The 17111-nt window shown below is 44.0% G+C and overlaps 1 protein-coding gene across 1 annotated transcript in view; it reads left to right on the forward strand.

Moving 5' to 3' along the window:
* CHSY1 (chondroitin sulfate synthase 1) overlaps window positions 1-8111 on the forward strand; it is a 94786-nt gene extending 86675 nt beyond the window's left edge. The window contains exon 3 of the mRNA XM_083713132.1: window positions 5007-8111. Within this exon, the coding sequence (XP_083569258.1) occupies window positions 5007-6599 (1593 nt within the window). The 3' untranslated portion in view covers window positions 6600-8111. The remainder of the gene's footprint in view (window positions 1-5006) is intronic.
* The last annotated feature ends 9000 nt before the right edge of the window (window positions 8112-17111 follow it).

Below are 17111 nucleotides of genomic sequence, written 5' to 3' on the forward strand. Positions count from 1 at the left end.
ACATGAAACTCCTGAACGTATGAAGAGCCCTTCTGGATCAGACCAAAGACATCCTACTTCAACATCCTGTTGTAATAGTAGCCAGCCAAAATACCTATGGGTCGCCTGCAAGAATGACCTGAGTGCAGCAGCACTTTCTCCACTTGTGAATCTCGGCAAGAGGTATTCAGAGACATACTGCCTCCAACAGTGGAGAGTGAACATAGCCATTATGGATAACAAAGCTATCAGTGGGTACTAACCATGATTCCTATGTTCTGAGGCAGATGAATCATTGTGAAGTCCTTGCATATGCAGCCTTTGAAAACCACCCAACCCGGGAGCAATGAGGAATAGTTTTTCATTGTATCTGTGGGCTCTCTGCAACCTTCTATGTAGAAACCTACACTTGGTTGTGCTGATGACCATGAGACTCTCTTCTAAACACGCATTTAGGAGAAGTGGGTTCCGGTAAATGTGAAGGGCTGGAAAATGCATTGTGCTAGGAGGGAGAGAGGGTCATCCAAAAGCTTGTGGAGTGGAGGGGGAAGGCATACTGCACTGTTGAATGTTTCCTGCTGGACTTGGAAGTGGCCAAATGTGTGTTTGTGGGGTGGTATTAAAAATCAACACCACTCCTTTCAGTAAAAAGAAAATACATGCAGCCCTATACGGCCTAGAACCCTCGTACCTATGGGACCGCCTCTCCTGGTATGTCCCACAGAGAAACTTATGGTCTTCAAATAAAAACATCTTGAAGGTCCCAGGCCACAGAGAGGTTAGGCTGGCCTCAACTAGAGCCAGGGCTTTTTCGGCTGTGGCTCCGATCTGGTGGAACACTTTGTCACAAGAGACTAGGGCCCTGCGGTACTTGACATCTTTCCTCAGGGCCTGCAAGACAGAGCTGTTCCACCAGGCCTTTGGCCAGGGCACAGCCTGACTCCCTTGGCAATCTTCGCGGAGCTCTGGCCCAATGGTTGCCAGTGGCTTGATTTGAATTAATTTTATAATGAATGATTTTAGAGTGTTGTTTGTGTTGTAGTTTTGTGCTGTTTTATTGTTGTTAGCCGCCCTGAGCCTGGCTTCGGCTGGGGAGGGCGGGATATAAATAAAATTTATTATTATTATTATTATTATTATTATTATTATTATTAGCTGTAAAGGACTAGGCAGGTTTGCGTCTTCAGGACTTTTGTCTTCTTTCAAAAAAAGTGTTCTCTTCAAATACAAATGTTAAGCTCTTAGGCCATCGGGTCTGACTAGGGTGTGTGTGTTCACATATACGTGCTGAGGAGTGAAGTGATGTAAGTCTCAGAATTCAGCTCCGTGACAAACTCAGTTAAATAAAAAAGCAAGTTTCTAGCACATATGGTTTAAAATCTATGAGTTTTACCTACTGAAAATTCAAAGAGAAGTAGCTGAACAGGATTTCCAGGACTTGAGGGGGATGGAGTTCCGCATGATTAGCAAAACCAGATTACTGCATTCACACCTGTAACCCTTTCAGAATGAATTATTTAATATCTGCAGTTGGCAGAATTCTGGTTTTCTTGGTGCAGAATCTCAGGCTCCAATTCCACGGGCTCTTTCTTGGGAACACATATTGTTTGGACTCAGCAGGCTCTGCTTCCAGCTAAACATGTGTAACATTAATGTGCTGTGTTTGTGATTGATGGTTGAAGCCCAATTCCAATTGTATCATCAGCAGTTTTCAAGAATGTACAACACTGCAATGGTAGCTCTTCTTCACAACCTTGTAGCTGTTCTCTGGGTTCTGGAAGGAACCACTATTATGCAGGATGACGCTTTGCCGAAATTGCACAGTGAGAGGGACTATTCCTCTGGGTGGCTGATTTTGTCCCTCTGTCACTGTCTTACTATTGATGTCCAACCACTAGAGAAGAAGGATGAGATCCCACCCTTCCTCCTCATTCCCCAGATCCTCTTGAACCTTGCATGTGCAAAAAGGAAAGTCCATTCCTGAAGGCCACACTTGCCATTTCTTCCCATGTGGTCCTGCTCAGTGGTTGACATTAGTCATTCATAAAAAAGTGGGCTAGCTGCAAATAACCCATACCTAACCTTGCAACCCTGTGTTTCATAACATCTAGACCAGACCGTTGGTAGCTTGTTAAAATGCAGTTGTGTAATCAACAAAGTGTGTTGGCTTCTATTAATTTCCTGTTGGGGCTGTTTCCATACTCTGTTGACTGCTTATTGGATGCAATCCCTCAGGGCTATGGAGGGTTTGGTTTTCTGTTCATGTCCCATCCCCACCGCCACTTGCTTGCTTTATTTTCTTATGCAAACCATGAATTGCATTTCAAAATAAATCTTAGGCTAAAGTAAAAGTTGCACACATAATGCAACTTTTGAAAATAATGAAAGTTTTGCTTTGAGGGATTGTATGGTCCATACAGACCCTTTCTTGTTTCTTCTCCCACAACTAGCTGGTTTTGTGGGCTGCTGTGGTTGTTGTTGTTGTTGTTGTTATTGTTATTATTAAATTTCAATTTTTTTATTTATAGAAAAAAATAAAAAAACTTAATATCTTCCCCCCTTCTTTTTAACCAAACCAAGATCATTGATTGATTTTCATATGTTTTTATTTAGTGTCACCAGTGTTACAATGTATTATATTACTGTTATTAATATTGAATGCCCTTCGCCAGCAGATTCCAATTTAAAATTAAAACAGTTAAAACATAAAGAGGGGGCAGCCTAAAATACATTAGTGTAGGTACCCAGCAAATCTCCCCAAGAGAGGGTTCCATAGGTTAGGTGCCATCCCCAAAAGATCCCGTCCCCTTGTTGCCATTCTCCTTACGTCCCTGAACCACCCGGCTCCACCCCTGCCCAGTCCAGACTTGGCCTGGCTCCACCCATTGATGCCACATACTTATCAGTTCACACCCTGGCAATCTTGTCTTCCTGACACTTGATGCATCTGGGCTGTCCTGCCTGGCTGAGCTAGGTGGCTGTGACTTTGCAGGTGTTTGAATTCATTTAGCCATAAATATTTATGGCTGCCGAGCTTAACTTGAGCCCCCATGTTTATCTCCTGCCATCAATATTGTATGGCTCTGAGATGCCTGCACTTCCCATGGCTGTTTCCCGATACCAGTGAAAAGTACTTGATACATCTGAATATAGGACAGAGACTGCGGCTGTTTCTGTTGCTTTGGTATCTGAGACCACCTCAAGCAGACTCGCCTTTGTTTTCCTCCCATCCTGTTCCTGGCCCAAGTCATATCATTATCCCCAAAGCCATCCTTTTAAAGTAAGCCATCGGCTTATGTAAGCCAGTGTTTTCCACACTTCTGATAATGGAGCCATGCTTTAAAAACAAAGATCTCAACTAAAATTGGAGGCAATTTTTGCCCCTGAAATGTGTGCTTTTAGGATGTTTAAGTAGGAAGCTGCCTTAGACCAGGTCAAGGCTACCTAACCAAGTATTGTCTGCTTTGAGATGAGAACTATAACTCATGCAGAGATTCAACACACAGTCTTATATGGGGACAGGCATTCTAAATAAAGGAACACACTAGAAATGCCTGTCCCCATATAAGACTGTGTGTTGAATCTCTGCATGAGTTACTGTTCTCATCTCAAAGCAGACAATACTTGGTTAGGTTGCAGCGATCCAGTCACACTTGAAGTTATACGGCAACACACACAGAGAGAGAACAGCAGAGACCAGTTAGGAAGAGGCAGAGCACAGAATATTGCAGAGGCATAGCAGGCAGCCTCCTGGTGGATGGGAGGTGGATAGTTTTATCTCAGCCCACCCACAATTTAAATGAGATTTAGTACAAGGCAAGACTGATAGAGGGGAATTGGTCATATTGAAAGCCCTGCTGGATCCCTGCTTGTTAGTAGTTATAGTAGTTATTATAATGCCTAGCTTGAATGGAAACAGTGCAGGCATGGCCAATCTTAGCCCTCCAACTGTTTTGGGAATACAATTCCCATCATCCCTGACCACTGGTCCTGTTAGCTAGGGATGATGGGAGTTGTAGTTCCAAAACAGCTGGAGCGCCAAATTTGGCCATGCCTGGTTTAGGGAGAGGAGAAATCCAACAAAGCTATTCTTTTCAGCAGAGCTAGTGGAATGGACCCAACTGTCTCATTGGTGGACTGGCAACTGAAAGGTGACCGTTCCTTCATAGATGGCTAATTTTTTGGTCAGCCCATTTCACTGTTTGCAGGAAGAAGGACGCATTTTACTGTTGCTCGAGGGCAAGATTTTTTTTTTAAAGTCATGATATAGTACTGGATTAAAAAGACCTTTTGCCATGTCATATGCTTCAGAAAGATGCCTGGCTTTTTAGTGTCGAAGATAGGACAAAGATGGCTATGAGTAGTAAGAACTGAAGAAGTGCATTGCTGGATCAGACTAACGTACCATCCATCTAGCCCATCATCCTGTTCTCACAGTGGCCAGGAGGGTGTCTGTGGGAGCTCGAAAGCAAGACCAGAGCACAAGAGCGCCTCTCCCTTCTTGTGTTCCCCGGCAGCTGCTTTTCAGAGACGCACTGCCTCCAACAGTGAAGGGAAAACATAGCCATGGTATCTAGGAGCCATTGATCATCTTATTCCACCATGAACTTCCTTTTAGAGTCATCCACGTTGGTGGCCATCACTTCCTCTTGTGATAGTCCATTGTAGTGGCATGTTTACTGCTTTAACTTCTTTTCCTTTTATTGCAATGAAAATATATTTACGTGTACTAGCAGGAAAGGCTTCATGCATGGTCCCTTGGGAAGACAGTCTCAATGCAATTGGTGGAACAGGTTATGCTAATCTCTGGACTGTAGTAGATGTTTGTTTCTTACTGGTCTACAATCCATAATCCTCTTAATTCCTTTTGAGTAGCTGCTGATATTGCTAAAACCTATGCTTAAAGAGGAGGAAAGAGCTTATCTTAAAAGCCCTTCTATTCATGAAGGCAAATGTATAGGGTGATTGGCTATTTTATCCATTCTTACATAGTAACATTCTCTCCCCCCCACTCCTTGTTTTCTTAGATGCAGCAGCTATTTTACGAAAACTACGAGCAGAACAAAAAAGGTTACATCAAAGACCTCCGTAATAGCAAGATCCACAGGGCGATCACCTTGCACCCAAACAAGAGCCCGCCCTACCAATACAGGCTCCATAGCTACATGCTTAGTCGCAAAATAGCAGAGCTGCGCTACCGGACCATCCAGCTGCACCGAGAAATCGTTCTCATGAGCAAATACAGCAATACGGAAGTCCACAAGGACGACCTTCAGCTTGGCATCGCGCCTTCCTTCATGCGGTTTCAGCCAAGGCAACGAGAGGATGTTCTGGAGTGGGAGTTCCTCACAGGGAAGTACCTTTACTCCGCTGCAGATGGGCAGCCACCTCGTCGAGGGATGGACTCCTCTCAGCGCGATGCATTGGACGACATTGTGATGCAGGTCATGGAGATGATCAATGCCAACGCCAAGACCAGAGGGCGGATCATAGACTTCAAGGAGATCCAGTACGGCTATCGCAGGGTGAATCCAATGTATGGGGCAGAATACGTTCTCGACTTACTGCTCTTGTACAAGAAGCACAAGGGGAAGAAAATGACGGTTCCTGTCCGCAGGCACGCATACTTGCAACAGACCTTTAGCAAAGTCCAGTTTATGGAGCACGACGAGATAGATGCCAAAGAACTGGCCAATAAGATCAACCAGGATTCAGGGTCTTTGTCTTTCCTCTCCAATTCCCTGAAGATGTTTGTCCCATTCCAGCTGAGTAAGTCGAAAGCAGAGAAGAAGGAACCGAAAGACAAGAAGATCAACATCTTGATTCCTTTGTCTGGGCGATTTGACATGTTTGCCCGCTTCATGGCGAACTTTGAAAAGACCTGCCTCATTCCTAATCAGAACGTCAAATTGGTTGTCCTGCTTTTCAATTCGGACTCCAACCCTGACAAAGCGAGGCAGGTTGAATTGATGAGGGATTATCGCCTGAAATACCCCAAGGCAGACATGCAGATCTTGCCGGTGTCTGGTGAATTTTCCCGGGCTCTGGCGCTAGAAGTTGGGTCCTCTCAGTTCAGCAACGAGTCCTTGCTCTTTTTCTGCGATGTCGACTTGGTGTTTACGGCAGACTTTCTCCAGCGGTGCAGAGCGAACACTGTTTTAGGGCAACAGATTTATTTCCCAGTCATCTTTAGCCAGTACGATCCAAAGATTGTCTATAGTGGAAAAGTTCCTAGTGATAATCACTTTGCCTTCACCCAGAAAACCGGCTTCTGGAGGAACTATGGCTTTGGGATTGCCTGTATTTACAAGGGTGATCTTATTCGAGCTGGTGGTTTTGATGTCTCTATCCAAGGTTGGGGTCTTGAGGATGTCGACTTGTTTAACAAAGTTGTCCAGGCTGGCCTAAAGACTTTCCGGAGCCAAGAGGTTGGAGTTGTCCATGTACACCATCCTGTCTTTTGTGACCCCAACCTTGATCCAAAACAGTATAAAATGTGCTTGGGCTCCAAAGCATCAACTTATGGGTCTACGCAACAGTTGGCTGAGCTGTGGCTTCAAAAAAATGAGCCCAGCTTTGGGAAAAACAGCATTGCTAATGGTTCCCTGAGGACAGCCTAACATCCAGCTATGCTGGGAGAGGAAACAAAAAAACAAAAACTACCTATTGCGTTTTTTTTATTGCCCTAATTTATTTTTTTGGAAAACTTTTTGATAGTTGATTTTTTAAGAAAAAGACCGCACAAGGGTATATTTTAGAAACCATCGTTTTCTTACAAGGACCTTCTGAGCATTTTTCTGAACAAAACTGTGATCAACCTTTGCCTTTTTGAACAAACGTTTGTGGCTGAGTATTACAACTTGCCTGATTTCTGACGACTTGAAATAAATTACCTTTTCCTGATAAAACAGACTTTTTTAAAAAGAGAAAAGAAAACTTCCCTGCCCCCCCTCTTATATTCTTTGGGTTTCTCCAGGAGTTATCCATTGCTAAGTGGCACAAATGATTCCCTTAATATTTCTTCCCTCTTGGGATTGGTAACAACGTAAATGGATTCTTCCTTGTATTTTTTAAAAAATTGAACAAAGTAAACAAGAGTGGCAGTATTGGTGAATTCATGTACAAGAATCTTTCGATTTGGTTGATATTTCAACCTTAAAATGTACCATTTTTTGCTCATTGTATTTCGAGCAACTGAGGGAAAAGGGGAGATTTGAGCACAACCTTGATAAATGTGTACCTTCGCTTAAAACAAAACAAAACAAAAAGTATTTTCTTTCTTGGTCCACATGTGGATCTGATGTTTAAAAATTTCCACAGCAGGTGTTGCATTCTAAATTGGATCTCTTGCGTAGATGCCTTGATGGCAAAGAACAGTGTTTTAGTTAATGGGGGGGGGGATGACATTTCTTTGCCATAAAAAGCAACAAACTTAAAACCAAGACACTCGAAATTGAATGTGTTGGGGAAATATCCATCCCCCCACCAGTTACAGTATTTTGATGGGAACAATTTACTATGTTTCCTTTGCTTAATTAGTTTGTTTTTTGCTGTCTATATTGGGTAGGCCTTTAATTTATTTAATATACTTTGTTCTAGATCTTCTGTCTTTTTATTTTTAATATCTGCTAGTCATTAATATTTATGTATCTTAGGAATGTATTGCATTTTCATGCTGTTAAAAGTAGCGTACGTCTTCTTACTTTGCAGTAAACTGATCTCCAAAGATTCTTTCTAAAGCGTTCTCTTTCATTTTCCGAAATCACTTTAAAAAAGAAAAAAAAGTAACTGGAACCTTTGGATCTAACCTCTGATGCCCCCAAATGAGGAAAAGAATAGAAGCTGGATTTGTTTGGGTGTTTTGGATAACCACAGATGAGCAAAAACTTGTAAAATATGTGCACATGCTGGACACATGCACACACATGCGCGCACATTGCAAAATAAAATGCATCTGATTGAATACAAACAAGCAGTTCGGCATTGAACCTTACAAGGGCACACCAGAACTTATGTTCAAAGCACAATCGTATATTGGCACCTTGTCATTTGTAACAAATTTTTTCTCTCTCTCTCCTGCTGGAAAAAATAAAATGAATTGAGTAATATGCATTACTCTGTTGCACTCTTCAGCATTATGCCTTCTCCTTATTCCTGGTTGTGCTTCCCTCTCTCATAATGCTAGAATTCAGGGTCATCCAATGAAACTGAATATCGGGGAACTCAGGACAGGCAAAAGGAAGGACTTCTTCACACAGTGCATAGCTAAGATTACAGGATTTGCTCCTGCAAGAAGTAGCGATGGCCACCAACTTGGATGGGTGAGACAAATTCATGGAGGAGAAGGCTATCAGTAGCAACTCACCATGATAGCTAGGCTCTCTCTCCACTCTTGGAAGCAGCATGCATCTAAATAACAGTTGCTGGGAACTGCAAGTGGGGAGAATTCTTTTGTGCTCAGGTCCTGCTTGCAGGCTTTGCATGGACAACCGGTTGGCCACAGCGAGAGCAGAATGCTGGACTAGATGGGACCATTGGCTTGATCCAGCAGCTCACTTCCGATGTTCTTGCGTCACTTGTGGGAGCAGAGGGGTTGAAACAGCTACTGGCATCCTGAAGGTGACCTTTAATGTCTGGTTAAGAAGATTCCAGGGGCAAGGCTAGGGGGTACACTCCTGTCCCAGACAGAACCAGAACGAATAATCCTGAGCTATGTGAACCAATGGTCGACTCAGTATAAATCAGAGGTTTTATGCTCAGATGTTCCTTTGCAAATCAGTGATGGGCTCAATGGAGGCTGGTCCATTAGGAAAATGGGGCACAACTTCAGACTGCTCTCAGGCATCTTCTGCTTGCCTGCTTTCCACTGTCTCCTTAGTCTTCAGTGTTGCTCTTCTAGAACTCAGCAGGGAAGAAGAGGAGGATGGGGCAAAACTACCATTAGCTGGCTCTGTCTCCCCCTTCTGTTGGTTTCCCTACCTGTGGCCAACTCTAAAGGTAAAGGGACCCCTGACCATTAGTGTCAGGGAACTGCCATCAGTGCCGGAGGGAGAGAGCAAAATCCAGAGGGATTCCAGAGAGCGTTCCGGGATTGGGAGAGGCAGCCCATCTTCTGGGGAAGAGAATCAGCGTAGCACCAGTGGAGAAGGGGGGCAGATGGGGGAAGCGGCGAGGCGGTCCCATGACTCCTTGCCGGGGACCAGCGGGGAGAGTAGGGATCTTCCGCTGCGTACGCCCTCCTTGCGCAGAAGGCTTTCGCGCAGAGAGAGTAGGAGGAGACTAGGTGTCAAAGAGCTTCTTTGCTGGAAGAAGTTTAAGAAACGCCCACTGACGAATTCTGCCAGCGATTGAGACAGCCACAGGTGAGTGGCTGTCCGGACAGAAAAGGTTCACTCAGGCAACCCAGCCAGGTGTTTGCACCGGCTTACGCACGAGCAACCCCTAGAACCATTACAATTAGCCAACTCAGGGGTAGCGGCGCTCATCTCGCTTTATTGGCCGAGGGAGCCGGCTTACAGCTTCCGAGTCATTTGGACAGCATGACTAAGCCGCTTCTGGAGAACCAGAGCAGCGCACAGAGCAGTACCTATTTATCTACTTGCATTTTGACGTGTTTCCGAACTGCTAGGTTGGCAGGAGCAGGGACCGAGCAACGGGAGCTCACCTGCTAGGTTGGCAGGAGCAGGAACCGAGCAACGGGAGCTCACCCCATCGCAGGGATTCGAACCGGCAACCTTCTGATTGGCAAGTCCTAGTCTCTGTGGTTTAACCCACAGTGCCACCCGCATCCCGTGTGGCCAACTCTAGCTGAGCTGATTTTCATAATCCACCATGAATTTGATTTTGTGGTGGGGGAATTGAACAGTTTCTTGTTTTTATCTTAACTTAAATACAAGGTGGCTGAGCTTTCTCTTTCTTTCTTTCTCTCTCTCTCTCTCTCTCTCCCTCCCTCCCTCCCTCCCTCCCTCCCTCTCTCTCTCTCTCTCTCTCTCTCTTATTATTTAAAAACAATTTAAAAGGTCTGCTACTGTTTCAGTCTCTTAACAGCAGTAGTGTCTCAGAATGTTACAGTGTTACTTTGCTCCCAGGGGCATCTGGGGGTGGGGAGGGGAGATGCCTGCACCATTGGCAGAAGTTATTTATTTCACTTACTTATAGCCCACCCTCAACCACATGGCTCCAGGGCAGTGATATATAATATACAACATAAAATTATTCAAATTCCTCCCTTCAAAAATTGCCCATCCCACCAAAGATTAATCCAGACTTTTTGGGGGGTGGGAGGTGTTACCCTTTACTAAAATCTCAGGCTCAACACTCTTTCCTTTCCACCTGACATACTTGTTTTTCTTTTTAGGGGGAAGCATTCAGACACATAACCTTGTCCAGCCCAGGAAAAGCTTTACCGCTTGGTTTATTTATTTCCCAAAATTCATATACCGCTTGATTGTAAAAGAAAAACCTCAAAGCGGTTTATAAAAAGATAAAATGATAAAATCAAGGGAAAAAATAAAATACTTTGGAAAAATACAAAAAGTTAAAATACTTAAAAACAGTTTAAATTCACACCAGCATTTCTAACCATTTGGGTAGACTTGCCTGAACAAGAATGTTCTTAGCAAGCACTGGAAATAATACAGTGAAGGGGCGTGCTTGCTATGAATAGGCAGGGACTTCCAAAGTGTTAAGTGCTGCCACACTAAATCAAGTTCTTACAAATGAAGAACGGGTGTTATGTGGCACCTGTGGCAGTGCCAATTCTGGTGATCAAAAGAGCCAAGTGGGCATGTGGTGAAAGGTGTTCTTGTAGGTAAACTAGACCCAAGTTGTTAAGGGCTTTCTATGTTGATAGTAAGCGATGCAGGTGGCGCTGTGGGTTAAACCACAGAGCCTAGGGCTTGCCAATCAGAAGGTCAGCGGTTCAAATCCCCACAACAGGGTGAGCTCCCATTGCTCGGTCCCTCCTCCTGCCAACCTAGCAGTTCGAAAGCACGTCAAAGTGCAAGTAGATAAATAGGTACCGCTCCTGCGTGAAGGTAAATGGTGTTTCCGTGTGCTGCTCTGGTTCGCCAGAAGCGGCTTAGTCATGCTGGCCACATGACCCGGAAGCTGTACGCCTCTTCCCTGGGCCAGTAAAGTGAGATGAGTGCTGCAACCCCAGAGTTGGTCACGACTGGACCTAGTGGTCAGGGGTCCATTTACGCTTTACCTTATGTTGATAGTAACACCTTGAACCCAAACTCTTACCTGAGCAAATTACTTCTTTATTTATATAGAAAAGACGCTTCTCAGCCAATTATTCGGTTTAGAGATAACATGTTTAGGTTAGTCCAATTAACACCAGGTATTCACTAGCCAGAAATTTCCAGCCATTCTATTTATTGTAATAAGCCTTCAAGACACATCCTTAGTCACTTGCTTATGTTTCCAAATTCTGCTTTCAGAATCAGTAAATACCCATTCTTTAAAGGAAACAAAAGTTCTGCTTAGACCAAATCCCACGAAGCAGCCTGTTTAAGAGCATCCTCTGGAAGAGATCTGGTGTTGCTACAGCAGGACAAACCCCCTCCATCCCATGCTAGCCACATGGGATTCAAACCGTTGGTCTGCACTGGCACAGCACCAGCTCTTGGTGCAGCTGCAGACACTCAAAGCGGATCTCTTCCATCAAACGCGGCCTTTGTTGTGCAAGAAAGAGGGTAACAGAGAGTCAGAACGGGTAGGTCCATTCTGGCCCATAAAACCTCATTCTCCCTCCCACAGACAGGCCGCTTCAGTGGAAGCTGCCTCCTTGTCACTGACCACAAAAGCATTTATGACCTCTTTCCTGTCCATTTATGTAAACGGCTCCAGAAATCTGTTTAGTGCAAAGGCAAGTGTGTTTTGTTGATGGGGAGGACCTCCAGTGGCGGGTGATGCAACACTATTTAGAGCAGGAACTCCCAAACCGCATGCTGGAGCCAGACACTTGTGACACAAGGAATGGGTTTAAATCAGGCATAGGCAAACTTGGCCCTCCAGATGTTTTGGGACTACAACTCCCATCATCCCTAGCTAACAGGATCAGTGGTCAGGGATGATGGGATTTGTAGTCCCAAAACATCTGGAGGGCCGAGTTTGCCTGTGCCTGGTTTAAATCACCGCCGTCATTATCATCAACATCACCAAACCTTTCCATGAGCCCCAAAGTCCCCACTCATCCAGGAAACACTCTGCATGAGTGACGGCTCTGGACTTGCCTCTTACTGATCCACTTCTATTTGGCATAGGAGTGATTCTGCCACACCTTTTCGTCAGTCATCGGCTCACTTAATCCCTCCCCCAACAGTTACTGACCTTTAGAAGAGTGTGTCTGCCTGTGTAGCTGTTCTAGGCAGTCCCTCTGGACTAGGGACGGATGGATATCAAACTTAGTTCCTCGTTTTTCCAGTCTTAAATGTAATTTGGCACAAGTTGGGAAGGCCCTTTTGTTCCTGCTGTAAGACAACTGGGGGCCAGAATCCTTTCTTTTGGGCTTCCTGTGGGCAACTGGTTGGCTGCTGGGACAAGATGCTGGGCTAGATTAGCCTTTGGCCTGATCCAGCAGAGCTCTCCTTATGCAAATCACCCAAACAGTAGATCCCACTGTACCAGGGTTGCCAAGCTGAATAGAATATTGCAGGGGCCCAGATAGGCCCCACCTGGTATAATCAATCACATGATGCAGTGCACGCACACCATTTGAATGGCAATGTCCATCAACTTGGGGGGGGGGGCAGTCCCCTCATTTATTGGGGGGGGGGCAAAGCCCCATCAGCACCTAGGAGTTGGCTCCTATGCATCAACCTTCTGTCCACCTCTAATTATATAAAGCAACCTGGATGAACTGATCTTAAATAATTACTTGTTCTTTGGTTTTACTGGACCTAATGGTCAGGGGTCCCTTTACCTTTTTAATGAGACTGATATCCTAATTTCCTCAGTAATCCTGCAAATAAAAAAGTACAGAGAGAGATACCAACTCTCTTACTACCCTTAAAACAGGTGGTCTGCCTGTGAATACTTGTGGACTTCAGGGTCAGACCATAGCTCACTGCTAGAGCATCTGCCTTCCATACAGAAGGTCCCAGGTTCAACCCCAAACATCTCCAAGTAGGGCTCAGTCTGAAACATTGGGCTGCAACTCCCATCATCCCTGGCCACTGGCTAGGAATGATGGGAGTTGTAGTCCAACAAAATCTAATATTGAGACAGGCTGGTGTAGACAATACTGAGCTAGATGGACCAGTGGTCTGACTCAGTATAAGACAGGTCCCTGTGCTCCTTCATGGACCTATATGCCTAGCCACAGCTGGAATTAGGATGCTGAACTAGATGGCTCCTTGCTTTGATCTTGCAGGGTTCTGTTCTGGATAAGGCCTTATGTAATAGCTTCCCTTCCTCCAGCTGTTTTTTCCAGATGTTGCAATTTTCCTGAAGGGTACCACTGTCTTGTGGCTTCTGGTACACTGGTGGCAGCGGCTAGCTTTTGGTTTTGTGTTCCTTTAAATCTGTAGACCCAAACAAAAGCAAAAATCTAAAGAGTCGCCTCTTATTTTTAGCTTGACAACAACCCACCCTTCAGGCAGCAAACTTGTGACAGGCTATGGGGTGAAGGAAAACAACATCATAAGATCCCAGGACTCATGATGTTTGCTGTATATCCAGATTTTCAGTGGGCTGCTGAGGTTTTTTATTATGTCATCTCCTTTTTGCAAAAGTTACTTTCTTTATTATTAATATCAATAATTATTATTTTATACTCTTTTGCTTTAATTTATAACCATCTACTACCCTCTTCTTTTTAAAAAAGGAATATTATTAAGCATGTAAGCTGTGAATTTAGAAGTCACAGATTAACATCTTGCCATTGTCATAAACCCAGCTGCCCTTTAGCAAGCCACACTCTCGGTACCCAGTCTGCAATTATTAGGAATGGTGAATAGCAATGCATCTTAAAGGTAAAGGGTAAAGGGACCCCTGACCGTTAGGTCCAGTTGCGGACAACTCTGGGGTTGCAGCGCTCATCTCGCTTTATTGGCCAAGGGAGCTGGCGTACAGCTTCCGGGTCATGTGGCCAGCATGACTAACCTGCTTCTGGCGAACCAGAGCAGCGCACGTAAATGCCGTTTACCTTCCCGCCAGAGCGGTCCCTATTTATCTACTTGCACTTTGATGTGCTTTTGAACTGCTAGGTGGGCAGGAGCAAGGACCGAGCAACGGGAGCTTACCCCGTTGCAGGGATTCGAACTGCCAACCTTCTGATCGGCAAGTCCTAGACTCTGTGGTTTAGACCACAGCACCGCCCGCATCCCGTAGCAATGCATCTTACTTATTATTAAATGACTTCACTAGCTCTCTGTACTTTCTGACCACAGATCAATGTCTGAGTAATTAACCTCTAACTCCACATATGATTTATGACCCGGCTGCATTAAAGCACTATTATACCACTTTAAGAGTCATGACTTTCTCCCAAAGAATAATAGGAACTGTAGTTTGTTATGGGTGCTTAGAGTAGCTAAGTGGCCCCTATTCTCCCCTGACAGACCTACAATTCCAAGAATTCCCTATGAAGAGGAACTGATTGTTAAACCTCTCTGGAGATTGTAGCACTTTGAGGGAAATAGGATCTTCCAACAACTCAGCTGATAAACTACAGCTCAGCATCATTTTATTTCCTAATATGCTGTTGTTGGTCAGAACTGAACTAGCAGTTGTACAAGGAGACAGCTAGACTGATGTCTCATATGCACCAAGTACTATACATTCAGTATTGTGGGCTCAAAACTGTTGAACTTCGAGTCCTTGGAGAAGACATTAAAAAAAAAATCAGCAGTCATTTTGAGTAAGCTTTTATGACACCTTCCCTGCTGCCCCCCCCATTAATTTTAACCAATTTTAACTTTGCTATACCTTTTATAACCTTAATGCAGCATCAGAGACTATGGTATTAAGCAACATAGAAATAGCTGAAATTAATAAATGAAATTAATAAATATTTGTCTCCTTCCTTCTGGGGACTAGGCCTGATGCTGATCCTGATGGACAGCGAGCCCTGGAATAACCTCAAAACTCCCCTGCAGCGGCACACTGTAAGAGTAATGATCAGAAGTGATGAGCAGCTGTCTTTTGGGGAAACTTGCTTGCTGTTCCTGATCTTCTGGGAAACCCCGTAAGCTTCTGAGAGCCCCAGGGTGCCGAGAAACACGGCTTTTGAATTGCTGGGTTAAACCACCGTATGTCATGAAAATGCCCCTACAGACACAGATGAGCTGGTATTATGGAATCCAAATTTCCTGTTCTCTCCAAATTTAACCTTAAAAAAAAGAGAAAGATTAATTTCCTTTGTGTTTTTGACTTAGTGGAATGCAAAACGAGCAAAAATCTATGCCTGTTTTGTGGGGGTTTTTTTGTTCTTTTCAAATGAGCAACCTGTGGCTCATTAAAAACAGCTTTGAGATTTCAAACTGTGCCCGCAGCATATTTAGATGAGAGATAAGATGGAATATCTGTAAATCATGGTTTCATATATTTGTGGCCAGGGAGAACTGGAAGATATTGTTCATTATGTACCATATCACTCCCTGAAAAATATCCCCTGGGGATAGATTTCTCAAAGGAAATCTATTCTCAGAGAGTTTCTTTTATGAGAGCAGAGAAAACATATGAGGCCATCTTAGACCCAATTAGACCACTGGTCCATCTAGCCCAATATTGTCTACACAGACTGGCAGTGACTCTTCAAGGTTTCAGACTCAGATCTCTCCAAGCCCTACTCCTGAGAGAACCCATTGAATGCAAATCAAATGCTCTATCTCTGAGCTTACAGACCTCCTTCCCCAATGCTTCTTACTTGCAGATGCATGGGGATAAATATACTACTTATAAGGTTTGCGTATTTCAGGTTGCCATGTGTCCTCTTTGTCCAGGACACGTCCTCTTTTTCAGGGGTAAAATCTCTGTCCAGGTGGATTTTTTAAAATTTGCCAAGATATCTCTGGCTCTACTTTCTGGATGAGACATAGACATAACTGGTGGTTGAATACTGCTTTCCTCTTCTCTTTTCCTTCCCCTCTCAACAATATATCACAGCTTCAATAGCCTACATAGAGTAGGGATATTTAAAATGAGAGTCGTCATAGTGTCCTCTTTTTTCCTCTTCAAAATATAGCAACCCTAGGTTTAGCAGCCCAGTTAGATAAAATTCCTTTGCCCAACTTGTGTGCAATGTGTTAGGGACTCTAAAATGCATCACAGTCTGTTGGTATTTCCTGCATTTGTCAAACCACCACTGAAACATCTGAGCATGTTTTACTATACTGCTCACACTATAAAGGCATTCATTCCTTATATATCACACATTTTTAATTCAAATTCCCAGTCAAACCAGATCATTTTTACACTTCCCTCCTCCACTAACAAAATCACCATCAATGTGACAAAATTCCCTGAAATTCAGCACGCATTGTTAGGAACCAGATGATTAAAGCTCTTTACCAACCACACTAACACTCATTCTAGCACAATTGTAAATGTGCAAGAATGCACAGACATATCCTAGCTTTCCGTTGTGCTGTTGATCCTAAATTTTCTTTTGCCTGGAAATTGTAAACTTCTATCCATTTGACTGCATTCTAGTGGCTGATCTGAGACCGTAACAATGTAAGTAGATTGTATTTTCGTGGTGACCAGTGTTTTTTAGCAAATAAATTTGGCTGACACCTGACTGACATTGAGGAGGGTTGTCTTGCTGGAACAGATCAATGTCTTTTGTTTTGTTTACAGACCTAGGTTTACAACAGCAGCCAGCCAGATGCCTTTGGGAGCCCCCCAAGCAGGGTGTGATGGCACATCCTAGCCATCAGCTCCTGCTTCTCAGACACATACATGGAAAGTCTATTTATCTGCATACAGCACCTACAGATCCTATCCTCCATGACTTAGTTGAATCCTTGTATTACTCACATTTTGAAGACATGGGCACCCATTTCTTGCAGTGGGCGAAATGCACCCAGAAATGTTTGTGTAGGACATTGCAAGCTAGACAGTGACATTGTCAAGAGGGAAGCATGAGCTTTAAAAAAAAAATACTTAAAGGATTAGGAGGATTT

The sequence above is a fragment of the Podarcis gaigeae genome, assembly GCF_964106915.1.
Source record: "Podarcis gaigeae genome assembly, chromosome: 14".
In the NCBI taxonomy this organism is placed as follows: Eukaryota; Metazoa; Chordata; class Lepidosauria; order Squamata; family Lacertidae; genus Podarcis; species Podarcis gaigeae.